This window comes from Drosophila suzukii, chromosome 2L (assembly GCF_043229965.1).
Source record: "Drosophila suzukii chromosome 2L, CBGP_Dsuzu_IsoJpt1.0, whole genome shotgun sequence".
In the NCBI taxonomy this organism is placed as follows: Eukaryota; Metazoa; Arthropoda; class Insecta; order Diptera; family Drosophilidae; genus Drosophila; species Drosophila suzukii.
The window spans coordinates 11572701-11587924 of record NC_092080.1 but is presented as its reverse complement, the minus strand read 5'-3'; the positions used below and the strand labels follow the sequence as shown (position 1 = coordinate 11587924).

General features: G+C 41.9%; 3 protein-coding genes across 3 annotated transcripts; 2 read left to right on the top strand and 1 right to left on the bottom strand.

Moving 5' to 3' along the window:
• The first annotated feature begins 41 nt into the window (after positions 1 to 41).
• On the top strand, positions 42 to 3196 carry ref(2)P (refractory to sigma P). The gene is made up of 3 exons (XM_065868922.2): positions 42 to 540; positions 1213 to 2766; positions 2821 to 3196. Exons 1-3 carry the CDS (start codon positions 363 to 365, stop codon positions 2964 to 2966), a joined length of 1878 nt encoding a protein of 625 aa, XP_065724994.2. The 5' UTR covers positions 42 to 362; the 3' UTR covers positions 2967 to 3196.
• On the bottom strand, positions 3057 to 4892 carry LOC108021129 (uncharacterized). Its single transcript, XM_017089687.4, has 3 exons — positions 4585 to 4892; positions 3902 to 4124; positions 3057 to 3831 (listed from the first exon to the last, which is right to left on the bottom strand). The coding sequence occupies exons 1-3, from the start codon at positions 4747 to 4749 to the stop codon at positions 3500 to 3502; spliced, it is 720 nt and encodes a 239-aa protein (XP_016945176.3). The 5' UTR covers positions 4750 to 4892; the 3' UTR covers positions 3057 to 3499.
• A 2665-nt stretch (positions 4893 to 7557) lies between these two features.
• Positions 7558 to 14373, top strand: Tep4 (Thioester-containing protein 4). Its single transcript, XM_036812733.3, has 7 exons — positions 7558 to 7777; positions 9418 to 10146; positions 10206 to 10632; positions 10691 to 11031; positions 11096 to 11649; positions 11848 to 13982; positions 14053 to 14373. The coding sequence occupies exons 1-7, from the start codon at positions 7695 to 7697 to the stop codon at positions 14290 to 14292; spliced, it is 4509 nt and encodes a 1502-aa protein (XP_036668628.3). The 5' UTR covers positions 7558 to 7694; the 3' UTR covers positions 14293 to 14373.
• The last annotated feature ends 851 nt before the right edge of the window (positions 14374 to 15224 follow it).

Genomic DNA, 15224 nt, shown 5'->3' with positions numbered 1-15224 from the left:
ATCGATAACCAAAATATTATTATTCTTTGTCAAAGACCAGCTTTGGCATTACTATACAATTTTCGGGCTAGATCAACCACTGCAGCCCAGCAAGGTAGTACCGTGATTTGCAATAATTTGGAGCCCAGTCCTATCAAGAACCTTCCAGTAACTAGTTCGGGCAGTATATAAACCTGCCGTCGATTCAGCTGCAATTCTATACACCATCGAACGCCCGAACAACTACGACGCAGTAGTCGAGAGCTCCAAATTCGTTTAATCTGTCACATAAATTCGCTGCAACAAGTTAAACGTGAAATAAACGCGTCATCGAACGAAATATATTGAGCAATTCTACAGAAACTATAGAAGACATTGCGAAAATGCCGGAAAAGCTTTTTAAAATCACCTACCAGGGAGACGTCGCTGGACCCCAAAAGAAAATTAACGCATACTTGCGATTGCCCAGCCAGAATTACACCATACTGCGCGGCGAAATTGAGCTATATCTTTTCCATGAACGCCAGCTGCCGAAATGCGATATAAGGACTTTCTGGATCGGTGAGTTGAATAACAAAAATTCCGGATAAAATAACTGTATACCAGGGTGCAGGTGGACAATTTCAGTAGAGACCAGAAAATTGCAACACGGTTTTATACATACATATATGTATGTATATACATACACAATATGTAACTGCATCTGGCAAAATAGTGCTGACAATTTTTATAGCTACATATATAAACTCTGAAAACGTTCTTTATAATAGTAGCCGAAAATTGCGTTTTAATTTCTGGGATTTCCCTACAAAATACTTACTGGACTTTACGCCTATCTATGGCAAAATATGTGTTGACACATTTGATATTTAGCTGATAAATATTTATATGGACCTGCTATATACCGTGGTCAACAAATTGATTATGAAATGTTTAAAACATTACTTGAAATATTAAACATAGTACCCTAAAATTAATTATTTATACAAAAAAATAAGAAAAGTATATTATTAACTATTATATCGACGTGAAAAAAACTAATAAAATATTTATTATTTTGGTATTCGCACTAAAAAACAAACTAGCTTAATTTAGTTATGCAGGTATAACCAGATCTACAGCTAAGTTGTCTAGCCTGACCTATGGGTGATTCACCTGTGATAACAAAAACCTAAAACCTAAAAATGACTCATGATTGTTTTGCTTCTGTTCTTTTTTATTTAACATTTTCAGATACTGATCAGGATGAAATCGAAATGATCAACCAAAATGACTATGAGATTTTCCTGGTCAAGTGCGCGGACACTATGCATGTTCAAGTGGCTCCATTGGCGTCTGTAGTAGAGGAGCCAAAGGCCTCCAAGCAGGAGAAGTCTTCGACCAACACCCCAGCTCCTTCCGTTGACGATCCGAGCAATTTCACCATCCATGACTTGGTCACCTGCGATGGCTGCGGCTTGGACCCGTTGATTGGCTTTCGTTATAAGTGCATCCAGTGCAGCAACTTTGATCTTTGCCAGAAATGTGAGGCGGCCCATAAGCATCCCGAGCACTTGATGATTCGCATGCCGACCAACAATGGGCCCACTTCGATTGATGCCTGGATTACCGGGTCGGGTCCATCGGGACGCCGCTGTGGCCGTCGCTCCAAGGGTCACTGCCCGTTCCAGGAGGCCGCACAGGCTGCTCCCGGTGGCGATCCCACCAGGGAGAGTCGCCGAGAACGTCGTCACACCCGTCGCCATGGCGGTGTCTTGTCCCAGTTTGTGGAGATGATATCTAACTTGCCGCTGAACGACACTGCGGCGGCCACTGCAACAGCTGAACCGGAAAAGCCCAAGGCTACAGCACCACCACCAAGTGCTCCAAAAGCTGAGCCCACTGTTACCGCTCAAAAGGCAGCAGAAACCGAGGCCAAGCCAACTGAACCGAAGAAGGTAAATGCTGCTTCAATGCCAAATGCTGTTCCCCCAACCGAGGATCCAGTGACTACTCCAACCACTCCAGTGACTACTCCAACCACTCCAGTGATCAACCTGGAGAACTTGTCGCAGATGGTGCCACCCGAGTACATGCGCGCTGGCATCGAGATCCTGAACAATTTCAGCGAAATGTTTGCCAAGATGATCGATCCTTCTGAGCTTGGAGATTCCGGAATTTTCGGTCCATCAATGACTACCAGCGATGAGACCAAGAAACCAGAGGAGAAGGCTCAATCCAGTGGCCAGTCTACTGCTTCTTCGGGCAGCCAGTCAGCTGCTCCCTCTGCAGCTCCATCAGCTGCCCCCTCTGCCCCTCCGTCGTCTCTCCCCTCAGCTGCTCCCTCGGCCAATCAGTCAAATGCCGCATCTGCTACTCCCTCTATTTCTGGATCCATGTCTGGTGAACCCTTGGAGACAGAACCGCTGATTTCCAAATCAGCTGTAGCTGCCCCAGTGACCTCCACCGAGCCGGAGGAGGGTAGAAGCCGTTCGGAAAGCTTGGACCAGGACTGGCAAGTTATTGACAATGCTTACTCTGCAAACAACACCAACTTGATCAATTTGGAGTCGACCAATCCCATTGCTGCTCCGCAGCAGCCGGTGCGTGACTTTGGTCAGCTGAGCGAACTTTTGCGTCAGCACATTAATGAAGAGGCCCGCGTGGAGCAGGCTACAGCCAACACCCAGACTTCTCAGGTGGATACGGTGAGTACTTCGACCTCGACCACATCAGTTTCCACAAATAGCGTGGGCACTTCCCCAGCAGCTCCTGAGGAAAAGCGAAGTGTGCCCGTCTACCACACCGGTAAGTTCACTTAGAAGTCTCTTGAAGCCTTTTACTAAGCATTCCTTTTTTTAGATGAACGCATCAATGCATCGATCCACGCCATGATGGCTATGGGATTCAGCAACGAGGGTGCCTGGCTCACCCAGCTTTTGGAGTCGGTTCAAGGCAATATTCCAGCCGCCTTGGATATTATGCATGTCTCGCAGAACCGCAACTAAATATTCATATTCAATATATCCATATATCCACAATGTATCTTCAATATTTATAAGACCCAATGAAAAAGGGAATTCATTTTATTGTTTCTGTTAACTATGTAGTTTTAGATTTTTCTGTGGTGCTTGACTAATCTCGTTACCAAAAAAAAAAAGTGAAAATGTATGTATATTATGTTTTAAATAATCAACAGCTATATGTGTGAAATTACAATAAAGGCACAAAATCAAAATGATTCTTGTTTTGGCAAAAAAATTTCTTATTTCCCATTGATACGGTTAAGTAGAGTGTGATTGACATAGACAACTAAAGCCTTCACAAACTAGATAACATAATATTATCTACAACATTATACTTGCGAACTTTTTGTAAACGATATGTACAATGAACATTTACTAATCAGTTTCGCATAGTACATACACTATTTTTCAGCGACTATTAAATCTACAATACTTAGTTGCGGAATTCGTTTCCTCGCAAATCGCCCTGAAGTATTGATATCCCAGAGTAAAAACACTAGCTCATTGCTAGAGCCTCAAAGATCTTCTCTCGCCTCAGCAGAATCTGATCCAATGAAATAATTGGTCGCCAATCCAACAATATCCCGTACAAATCTACGAAATTCGTAATTTGCAGTCGTTATGGTAGCGATGAATGTGAAAAACTTGAAGAGTTTCTGGTGATGTGGCTTCCACTGTCGCTTGCCGAACCCGGTGTTGTACCCGAACATTTGCGATACCATAAGGGCAAGAAATCCAGTCAATCCGAAGAATCGATGGAGCGTTTTCAAGGTGAAGCCTCCGTTAATAAAATACAGCGGAAGACCGCTGAGAACGCTACCGAGCAGAAGAGCACAGCCGACAATACCTGATGGGGAGAGATGGAGGAATAAATTATCATTATTATTATATTTTGGGATAGAACATTCGAAACCCACCGTAGAAGCCGTGATTGCTCTTAAAGTGCTGAACGGTGGCATTGGGATCTTCACGTTTGCGCTCCAGCTTCTGCCATGTCTTGATTCCGATTCCACCGACTCCCACCACAAATGCCAGTAGACCCAAGGCAGCATGTAAGCGGTTGAGGTTTAGAGGACCCATCCATGACTCCAGATATGTGCTATTTCGCACAAGCAGTGCCTCACCCATGAAGAAAACAAACTGTTGTGGAGACATTACAGAAAATTTAAATGGTGTTTTGTAATCATAGTTCAGCAAAATCAATAAAGTAGCTACACATCATATCTAAGAAATACCTATAAGGTACTATTTTCTTAGTCGTCCCTATAACAACTACATGATCTGGTTTTAATCAACTATAATATTTTACGGGGATCTTATTTATATACATATGTATTAAATTAATTAGAAGAAACTAAGATACTGTATTTTTTAAGAGGAGCTCAGTTGGTATTTATTTTTACACATTTTAAAATCATAAATATCTAATTTATTTTAAAGAAAGAGAATTTTAAAATAGTATACATCAGATAACTACAATATTTAGCTAAACGTTATATAAGAGCAAACGATCTCAATATATGATACCATTCTCTTTTATTATGGCTCCTATCTATCTATCCTAATGTATCTGTTTGCGACAATAAATTAGAGTACTTACGGCTATTGTACAGTAGAAGGCATGCCCGGCGGTGTGTACCAACTTGAGCACCAGACACTTGTAAACAATGGCTGCGGTGATCCCCGCCAGGAGCACATGTGAGATCAGTGTGCAGAAGCCAAAGTAGTACCCTCCATAGGAACCTTGTAGTTCGGCAGCCGTCATTATGTTATGGATCTTTTGGAAAAATCCCTTATCTGCTACGTGAGATGTACAGGTATAACCGATAAGCTAATGGTTGGCACCATAAACTGTGATGATCGCGACCACTCGAGGCGAGTGTTAGAACGCTTTTGACGGCCTGACGGCATGGAACAGCTGGAAAAAAGCCATTGAAAGCTCGCTATTCTCTCTCGATCCGCAAAAATCACACTTTCAAAGCCAGTGGAGCGCGGCGTTCGCATAAAGGTGATTCAGCGGATTGCCCCGTTCACGTGTTTTTTACCTTGGGGCGGGAAAGGCGGCAGCAGCAGCCCCAGGTGGTATTGATTGGCATTGCTCTCCTGTGATTATTGTTATTTTTGGAGCATTCTAAAACCGGTTTGGATAAGTGGCCGTGCCAAGTGTTCGGAATTAATCATGTTCTGCACCATGAGTGTTTTCCAAAAAAAGAGTCAAAGCACTTAAAATGTTTTAAAAAAAAATTACTTTTTCTGTACAATACAAAATTTATATTAAAGTTACAAAAAGTATCGTTAATTTTTTGCTCTACGTATTTTATTTTTATAATTTGTAGATCATACTTGTTTGGGTCCACCCAAATAGTCGACTATGGTGATAGATGTTGTGAAATTTCTAGCAAAAGCAAATGCCCGATAAATATACGGTTAAAAGTAAGCGAAGAGAAAAAGATAAGGGACTAGAAATGTTTGTGTGGGGAAGTCCATTGTCAACACTTTGCAACAAAGATTTTTTACCTATGTTTGTCCTATAAAGAACACAAATATATGTAATAAGGTCAGAAATGGCACACGTCGTATGCGTAATGAGAAATTGTGAAATTTTAAGATCAAAACAACAAGCTCTTAGATAGAGAACTAGGGGAGAGGTACTGTACTCTTCTACTCCTTGCAGATAATAATGAAAAATACATGCAAACAATTCCGCGAACTCAATGATTGATTAGCCAATCATATATTTACTAAATTAATTAAACGGAATTGTGATATGTTCATGTATGTACATTGTTTATATGTCCGAAGGTTGGACTTAATCGCTAAACACGATCTTTTAAATGGGGTAAGCTCTTCAATTTCAAGAAAATAGTTAAATATATATTTACATATGTTGTACATTTGGTTTACGAGTATATTTCTAATCAATTTAAATGGATCATGAATAATATTACCGCGAATCTGTTATTACACTTTTTATTATAAAAAATATTGAACAGATATATTTTGTTTGTAGTATTAGAATTAAAGTTCCTTGAAATAGTTTTTTAATTGAACTGGACCTCATATGTATGTCCATGGAAGATTTTAAGATCATTATCCCGATTACAGGGTATTCGCAGAAGAGTAATACCGGTATATCACCAGGAAATGTAGTTTACCGCTCAAGAGAGAGCCAAGGGGAATCACCAAACAGAAATCCAGTTTGTCGAATCTCTCTTATATAGTACTTATCGACCATTAGTCATATCTACATTATATACAAGTTTCATTTGCAAAGCGATGTGAAATACTGCCCAGTGACGTCATTCTTGGGCAAATCGAGAGAGTCGCAAATAGCGTCCCATCAAACTGAGCCAAAACAACAACAGCTGACCCAGAGAGGAGAGAGTTTGGTATATATAACGCCTAGTCAGTTTGCTGCAGTATTCCGATTCAGACGCCAGTTCTGTTGGCACTGTTAATCAACAAGTCGAAAAAAAAATCCCAGCCCCCTAATTACACCCAAAATTCATAAACATTTATATTCAATAACATATATTGGGATTTTACCAGTACTTTGTGCTTCCAGGAAGAAAAAAAATTTGGGTTTTTTTTTAAACTCAGCTCATGTACGTAAATCATTTAAATTACTTAAAAATCTAAATCTTGAATTATTGCGGAAAACACGAAGCGACAGTTATTAGTGACAATTAAAGTGTTAGTTATTAGAAAACCCCATAGAAAATACACAAAAACACTATTAATTTGACAATTGCATGACCATAGTTCTGTGACAAATGCCTGAAATATCATTCATGGTTAATCAGTTAAGCCCAGGGGCAAACCCTTTTTCTGTTGTTCTATATAAACACGCCAAATGTTCACTTTGTATGTGAATTTCTAGATATGACGAAATAATCAATTAGTCAATGCTTTTATAAATATGTGTTAACTGAGGTGCTATAAAATATGGCTACACAAAATATTTTTTAAATCAAAAGAGCTTTTAAAAATTCGATTATATATGGCAATTTATACTACAATATTTACTTTCGATCACTTCACTGTCTAGTGAAAAATTTCCGTTCTACTGAATTTTTACCCTTATCTTGAATTTTTGATTATAAACGAAAACACTTTTCTTTGTTTGTAGTGAACTCTTTTAAACCATTCTTCTATAATCAACAATTAATGATATTTTGGCTATCGTCTTTGATATTTTTGATTATAAATAAAAACACTTTTCTGTGTATGTAGTAAACTCTTTTAAACCATTCTTCTATAATCAACAATGAATGATATTTTTTTTGGAGTTGGCTCAAGTAAATACACACAGTTATTGATATTCAAGGCGCGATTGCCGGCTTTTTTTGTGGTCTGGGTTATTGTTTTGGTTTTGTTTGCCCAGCTCGTCATCGATTTAAGTAAACAGACATACATTTGTACATATAAGCGATTATATACCCTCGCTCACACCGACAGTATTATTGACTTATAATTTTTATCGCTCGACTCATTTGAAGTCGGCTTGGGAACTGTTGAGTCTCGATGCTATAACAAATCCGTGGGGCATCAAACCGAACCAGTCCCAGCTCGACTCTGAGCACCGTCGGTTGTGGCCGCGCTTAAAATACTTTCCGCAACAATCTGTGACCAGAGAACTTATTTTATTTTATTTGTACTTTTCATTATTTTTGCTTCTCCTGCCCTCCTTTGACCACCAACGCAAACAAAATGCGTCGCGCAGACGCTTTTGCTGTCACGGTTTGTGCGATTTTGGCCCTGCTGCAAACGATGGAACCGGTAAAGGCCGAGGGGTAAGTCCATTTCCAATTTATACTAAGTGATCGGATCGATTGAAACACACACCTGCGGTCAGAATGATAGTTAAATGAGTTTTGGGGAAAGCGAAAATTTAGATGATAATCAAAACATACCATTCTTGTTTTGATTATCACCTATATTAGGTATATATGTTAAAAAGATTGTCAAAAAAAAACCAGATGCTCAATATGGTTAATATCAAAATTTAAATCATTGGCCAAACCTATAGATAGTTTTAATGAAAATTTTAAATAATTGACATATCATATTACTACTATTATTATTAACACAAAAAATTACTAAAGTGGAACCCATATATGTATTTCATACTTAGTATTACCATTTGTTCACCAGCTTCCTCTGACTGTCGGTGTGTATTTTAATTAATTAAATATGCATATAGGCAGATAGCGCTGTTTTTAATGATAGTCAAGGTAATTGACTTGTTTTTTTTTTTTGGTATTTTTCCCTTTTTGTCTAATCACTTAATAATTTAATGTTATATTTCATCCTGTTTGCCCTTGGCGTTGTATAGGAAAGTATTCTATTACATTATATTTATATATACTATATTTAATTAATTAAATATGCGAATAGACAGATAGGAATGTTTTTTATGAATGTCAAGGTAATTGACTTGATTTTTTTGGGTGTAGTTCCCCTTTTGTCACTTATTAATTTGATTTTACGTATATTTCATATTATTTGCCCTTGGCGTTATAAAGGAAAGTATTCTATAAAATAAAATTTATTAGCGAGTCAACACGAAATCCTTAAATAATTCAGATTAAACTCGAAGAATCTTGTATACCACTTATTTAGAAATCAATTACGTGTTTTTTACCACATCTCTAAATTGAATTTCTTGTTTGGCTCAACTTGTGATGCTAATTGAATTTCAAAGTAAGCCATTTAACATACAATTTTTATATTTTATTGTTAAATAAATGAGCACGTCACATATTTTGTTTGTCTTAATGATTTTGTTGGTGAATAAGTCATTAATCTTGTACCTGTACTTTTTACAGTGTACGTAATTATCAATAATTAGAAATGAATATAGAGGTGTTTCATTGAATACAATTAAAAATCTTAAAAGATAGAATATTCCCAGTTCACAAACAAAGTTAGTAATGGCTAATAAACAAATAGTGATGAACAATCAAGTTAGCATTGGAGTACGTGATCGAGGACTGTAAGTGCGAGAAAAATGGCTGCTTGTTATAAACTTGGATTATATAATCTCTGAGCCGGTTTCAAATTTTTATGTAGCAGATCAGGTTCCCGGAATTTTTACTGTTATCTCCCCGGGGCCATTATAAATGCATGTATAAATATACTATAAACATACATATTTATGTATAATTTATTGTCGTAGAACAAAAAACCTATAAGCTTTAAAGAATGGACTCATTATCATCATGAGGTTAAAGTGTAATAACACTTAAATGATTTAAAATTTGGAAGTCCCATTTACATATGTGTTTCGTCTTGAGATTAGACGAAAATAATTAAAATTTTTAAACATTTTAGTCCGGGGAAAAAATGTTTTTTTAATATGGGTAGCCAGCCTTTCTTGAAACGAGATAAGTACTTATGTGAAGATAATAAAAAATTATAATATTCTTTGCAGTAAATACACCATTGTGGGTCCCGGAACCATCCACTCCAATCGGGATTACAATGTGGCAGTGGCTGTTCACCAGACCAAGGAGCCCGTCACACTTAAAGTGGGAATCACAGGGCCCTCGTACAATGAAACCCAAGACGTGGAGCTGGCCAGTTCCGATGAGTTCAAGCAGATCACCTTCAAACTACCACCCCTGGAGTCGGGTGAATATAATCTCACGGCCGAGGGTGTCAAGGGACTGGAGTTTAAGAACACCACCAAGTTGTCATGGGAGAGTTTCAGGCCCTACATCAAAATCCAGACCGACAAGGGCAAGTACAAGCCCGGCGATACGATCAACTACCGTGTGATCTTCCTCAACGAGAACCTGCTCCCGGAAACGGCCGAGGATGAAGTGGTCGTGTGGTTCGAGGACTCCAAGAGGAATCGCATCAAGCAGGAAAAGCACATCAAGACCACCGGTGGCGTTTACACTGGCAAATTCGAGCTCTCCGAGTTTGCCACTCTGGGATCGTGGTCCCTGCAGGTTCAGAATGGCAAAGAGCAGTCCCGTTTAGGAGGACCCTATATAGGTCGTCGACCCTTTGGATTCGGTCATTCGTGGCGTCAAGCCGATGAGAGGGTCAACTTTGAGGTGGAGAAGTACGTGCTGCCCAAATACTCCATCAAAATGGATGCTACGCAGCAGGTTTCGGTACGAGATGGTGAAATAAATGTTGTCCTCAAGGCCAAGTAAGTGATATCCTTTGTTAGGTTTTCCCTGTGATTCTAAAATGAGAATTATCCCACAGCTATACTTACGGCAAACCTGTGAATGGCAAAGTCTTGGTCAATGTCCACCTGGATGAGACGAGCGTGTGGGAGAATGTGGATGGCAAGACCGTGCGCAATGACTTCCCCGGACACTCGGTTATCGGCACCGCCGACATGGTCAGTGGCAAGGCCAAGCTGACCATGGATCTCAAGGAGTTTGCCAGTTTTCTGCCGCACAAGACCTCATCATCATATGCCCAAATTACGGCCACCGTGGAGGAGGACTTCACCGGTGTGAAGCTCAACGAAACGGGTGGTATCCAATTGTATCCCTATCGCTATGAGATGTCCTGCACGGACTACTCCACCTGCTTCTCGTTCAAACCCGACAAGGAAAACGAAATAGCCTTCAAGATAACATTCGTCGATGGCACTCTGGTTACGGACACCAAGTCAGTGGTGAAGGTGGGTTAATGATCCTACATGGACTTGATATATTGATAACCTTTTCCCTTATCAATAGGCCAAGTTTACTGAGGGAATTCGACGCAATTACGGTTTCTATGGTTTTGGCGATGAGCACAAGGAGCCGGAGTTGCCCAAGATCGAGATGAAAACGTTTGTGTTCGAGAGCCATTTGAACGAGTCGAGTGTGGCGGTCTTCAAAGTGACTCTGCCCGATTTGCCGGACATAGCCAACTTCACCCGTTACTATAGCATTGAGCTGGAGTTTGTCGACGAGAAGCGCGAACTCTACACCACCTACCCCTATAGGGAGCCAAAGAAGATTGAGAATCCCAGCACCGACGAGGAAGAAAAGGAGTGGTTCAAGGCCGAAGTGCAGAGGCCCAAGGACACCTGGAGGTAGCTACCCTAACTTTAAAAATATTAAACATTTACCAATGACTATTTTACGCTTTTTTTACAGCCTAAAGATCGGTCAGGAGTATCAAGTAACCCTCAACTCCAGTCGTCCGCTCAAATACTTCGTATACAATATTGTGGGACGCGGAAACATCCTGGAAACTAAGCGAGTTGAGCTGGCCGAACCCCAAAAGACCGTCAACATCACCTTGAAGCCCACTTTCCTAACTGCTCCCCATGGTCGTGTGTACTTCTACTATGTGGATGAGACCGGAGAATTCCGGTATGCCGAAGAAACTTTTAGCGTGGAGGTGGAGCTGCAGAACAAGATTGAAATCAAGGGTCCCGAGGAGGTGAAACCAGGTGCCGATGTTGAACTGGAGATCAAAACACCAGCAAAGTCCTTCGTTGGCCTGCTGGCCGTCGACCAGAGTGTGCTCCTCCTGGGCAACAACAACGACTTGAACAAGGACTCCTTCAACTGGCGTCTGAATGGCTACGATACATCTACTCCCTGGCAGGGTGGTTACTCCTACTTCCCCGGAGAACGAACTGGCGTGGTGACCATGACCAATGCCTATTTCTTCTATAATCGCACCGCTCCCGTCTCCCATATACGTATGTATGATGTATAATATCTAATATATATATTTATATCTGATTGGGGTCACCTAGGTAGAAATTAGTTCTTAGCAAAACCCTAAACTATAGTAGGAACATTTAGTAAAAATATGGACCCCATATTATTACTAGTTTAAAATGTTAAGCAGAATTTTATATATAAAGAAGACTTACACAAGTGTTCTTCATTTACAGAAACCGCAAGTTTTGGTGGTGGTGCCTTGTTCGCCATGAGGAAGACAGCAGTGGCCCAAGACAGTCCAGTATTCCACTCAACCACCGCCGCCCTGGGAGCTGTAGCCCCTCAAGCCGTAGGATTCGCCGCCGAGGCAGGAACTGCAGCTGCACCTGTTGTGCGAAAGAACTTTGCGGAGACTTGGATTTTCGCCGATATTGAGAGCACGGAGGAAGAGGTCTTCAAGTGGGTAAAGACCATTCCCGATACGATCACCAGCTGGGTGGTTACCGGCTTTTCGCTGCATCCCCAGAAGGGATTGGGTGTCACGGATGAGAAGACGAACATCAAGACATTCCAACCGTTCTTCGTCTCCGTCCGGCTGCCCTTCTCCGTGAAACGCGGTGAAGTGATCAATGTGCCGGCTCTGGTCTTCAACTACCTACCCAAGATACTGGACGTGGAACTGACCCTAGATAATGGGGACGGCGAGTACGACTTTGTGGATGCCTCGAATGAGGTTATTGGCGACCAGAAGCGTTCGCAGAAAATCCGAGTGGGTGCCAACGAAGCGACAGGAGCCTCATTCCTGATCCGCCCCAAGGTGATTGGCAATATTCTGCTGAAATTCACGGCCATCTCACCGCTGGCCGGTGATGCTGTGCACAAGGCGCTCAAGGTGATCCCCGAGGGTATCACCCAGTACCAGAACCGGGCGTTCTTCATCAATCTCAAGGATACGGGCGAGTTCAAGAACACCTTCGAGTTGGAAGTGCCGGAGGATGTGGTTCCCGATTCGGAGCGCGTAGAATTTGGACTGGTGGGTGATCTTCTCGGTCCGGTGGTGAAGAACCTGGAGAACCTTCTGCGATTGCCCAGCGGTTGTGGTGAGCAGACCATGTCCAAGCTGGTGCCCAACTATCTGGTCCGGGATTACCTGAAGAGCATTAAGAAACTGACGCCTGCGCTGGATACTCGGATCAAGAGGAATCTGCAGGAGGGCTATCAGAATATGTTGCACTATCGCCACGATGACGGCAGCTACAGTTCCTTTGGACCCCATAAGTGGAGGGAGGAGGATCCGGAACGCAATGGATCCACCTGGCTAACCGCCTATGTCCTGCGTTCGTTTAGCAAGATCAAGGATATCGTTGATCTGGATGAACAGCTCTTGGCCAAGGGCTATGAGTTCCTGCTGACTCGCCAGGCGGAAAACGGAAGTTTTACGGAGGAGGGAGAGTACTTCTATGGCTCCCAACGATCTCACCTGACCCTCACGGCCAACTCACTGTTGGCTCTGCTGGAGGAGGAGAAACCCAACCAGGCGGCCATTGACAAGGCAGTGTCCTATCTCAGCGCCAACACGGCCGATGCCGTGGAGCTGTTGCCCAAGTCCATTGCCATCTATGCTCTGCAAAGGGCCAAGGCTCCAGGTGCTGACAAGCAGGTGGAGAGTCTCAAGTCCCTGGCCCAAAAGGAAGACGATCGCACTTGGTGGACCGAGGATATGGAGAAGCTGCGCGCCTCCAAGAACTGCGGACGCTGGTGGTGTTGGATTTGGAGTCAGGATGTGGAGATCACCTCCTACGCCCTGCTCTCGCTCCTGGAATCAGAGCAGGAGACGGCTGACTCGGTTCTGAACACGGTCCGTTGGTTGGTGGCCCAGCGTAATAGTTTCGGAGGATTCGCTTCCAGCCAGGACACGGTTATGGGTCTCACCGCCCTGATCAAGTTCGCCGAGAAGTCGGGCTACGAGGCGGCCAAATGGGACGTGACCGTTTCCAACAAGGGCAAGCGCGAAAAGACCGAGAAGCTGACCACATCGGATGAGAATGATCTGCTACTTCAGACCGTTGAGTTCCCGCAGGGCACCAAGTCCCTGGAGTTCGAGGCCAAGGGCACGGGCGCTGCTCTCGTCCAGATCAGCTATCAGTATAATGTGGTGGAGAAGGATCCGAAGCCCAGCTTTAAGGTTGAGACCACTGTCCTGCCTGAGACTTCGCCAGCCAAACTGGAGTTGAACGTTTGCGTGGACTATGTGGAGGAGGGCAAGGCCAAGGAATCGAACATGGCCATTCTGGAGGTTTCCCTGCCCTCTGGATACACTGTCGATGAGGACAGCTTCAAGGAAATCCGGCAAATCGAACGTGTGCGGGTAAGTTTGAGGCTCCCATATAATTACCTTCAAAGTTTTTATTACAATTCTATAATTATTTCCTTCACAGTTGGTGGAGACCAAGAATGGCGACTCTGTTGTGGTCGTCTACTTCGAGAATCTGTCCAAGAACCAGAGCAAATGCATTCCCATCGAGGCCTACAGGACGCATGCGGTGGCCAACCAGAAACCATCCTCGGTGGTCCTCTACGATTACTATGACACGAACAAGAAGGCCACCGAGTACTACTCCATCGACTCGAAGCTCTGCGATATTTGCGAAGGAGACGATTGCAAGACAAAGTGCTGAAGTATCCAAACCAAAACGAACCAATAATGCTTTCTGTCCTTATATAAAATAAAATATTGTGATTATAATGTAATATACAAAGTGTTCTTTCTTTTTTACAAAGTAAGCCAAGTAATGAAAGTGTTTTTTCTTGAATTTAAAGATAACAATTCTGTCTGGGAAAGAAATCGAAATCTTCGGTAATTTTGATAAAATGGTTCATGGATAGCCCCTCGTCTTAGTTGAATCTGGATTGCGATTTTCTATAAAAACTATGGCAAGTTCGAGGATTCAGCCTATAGTTAAATCTTTTGGAAGGTGTTCGAGTAGGTACACATTTATTTTATAATTATTGTCCTTGAATATAATTTATTTTAATCCGAGGTAACTGTATACTTTGAAAGTTTGGCCAAGAATGAAGAGAAATGCACTCCCATTGAAACATATAGATCGTTTGAGTTGACAACACTTAAGCCGTCCGCAGTTGTTATCTATGATAATTATGACAGGAAGGCAACCGAATGTTATCAATTCGAATCGAAGCTCACCTAAAGTACCCAGTATCGAGTGCAAAGCTTCGTAAATCAAGCCATGTCATATCAATCTGGCCTCCGCCGATCCAATCGCTCAGCATTATTTTAGCACTACTTGAAGTTTAATCCAATATACCTTAATCACGCTCAATGTCAGATGGCAGATAAGAAATTCGCTGAGTCAGCAATTAATTTTTGTAAACATTGCGATACATTATTTCATTAAGAATGTGCAGCTTATCATAGCCGTAAACTTTTAAGCGTGCGGGTGGTTTAAAAATGCTTAGTCTAGTGATGAGTGACTAAAATCAAACACTATGGCTAGACAATTGGCCCAATGACATAATAATATTTGTATATTTTGAAGTGCGTGGTAACCTTTATCTCGTACGTGCGATTTTGCATTTCGATAAGGCGATG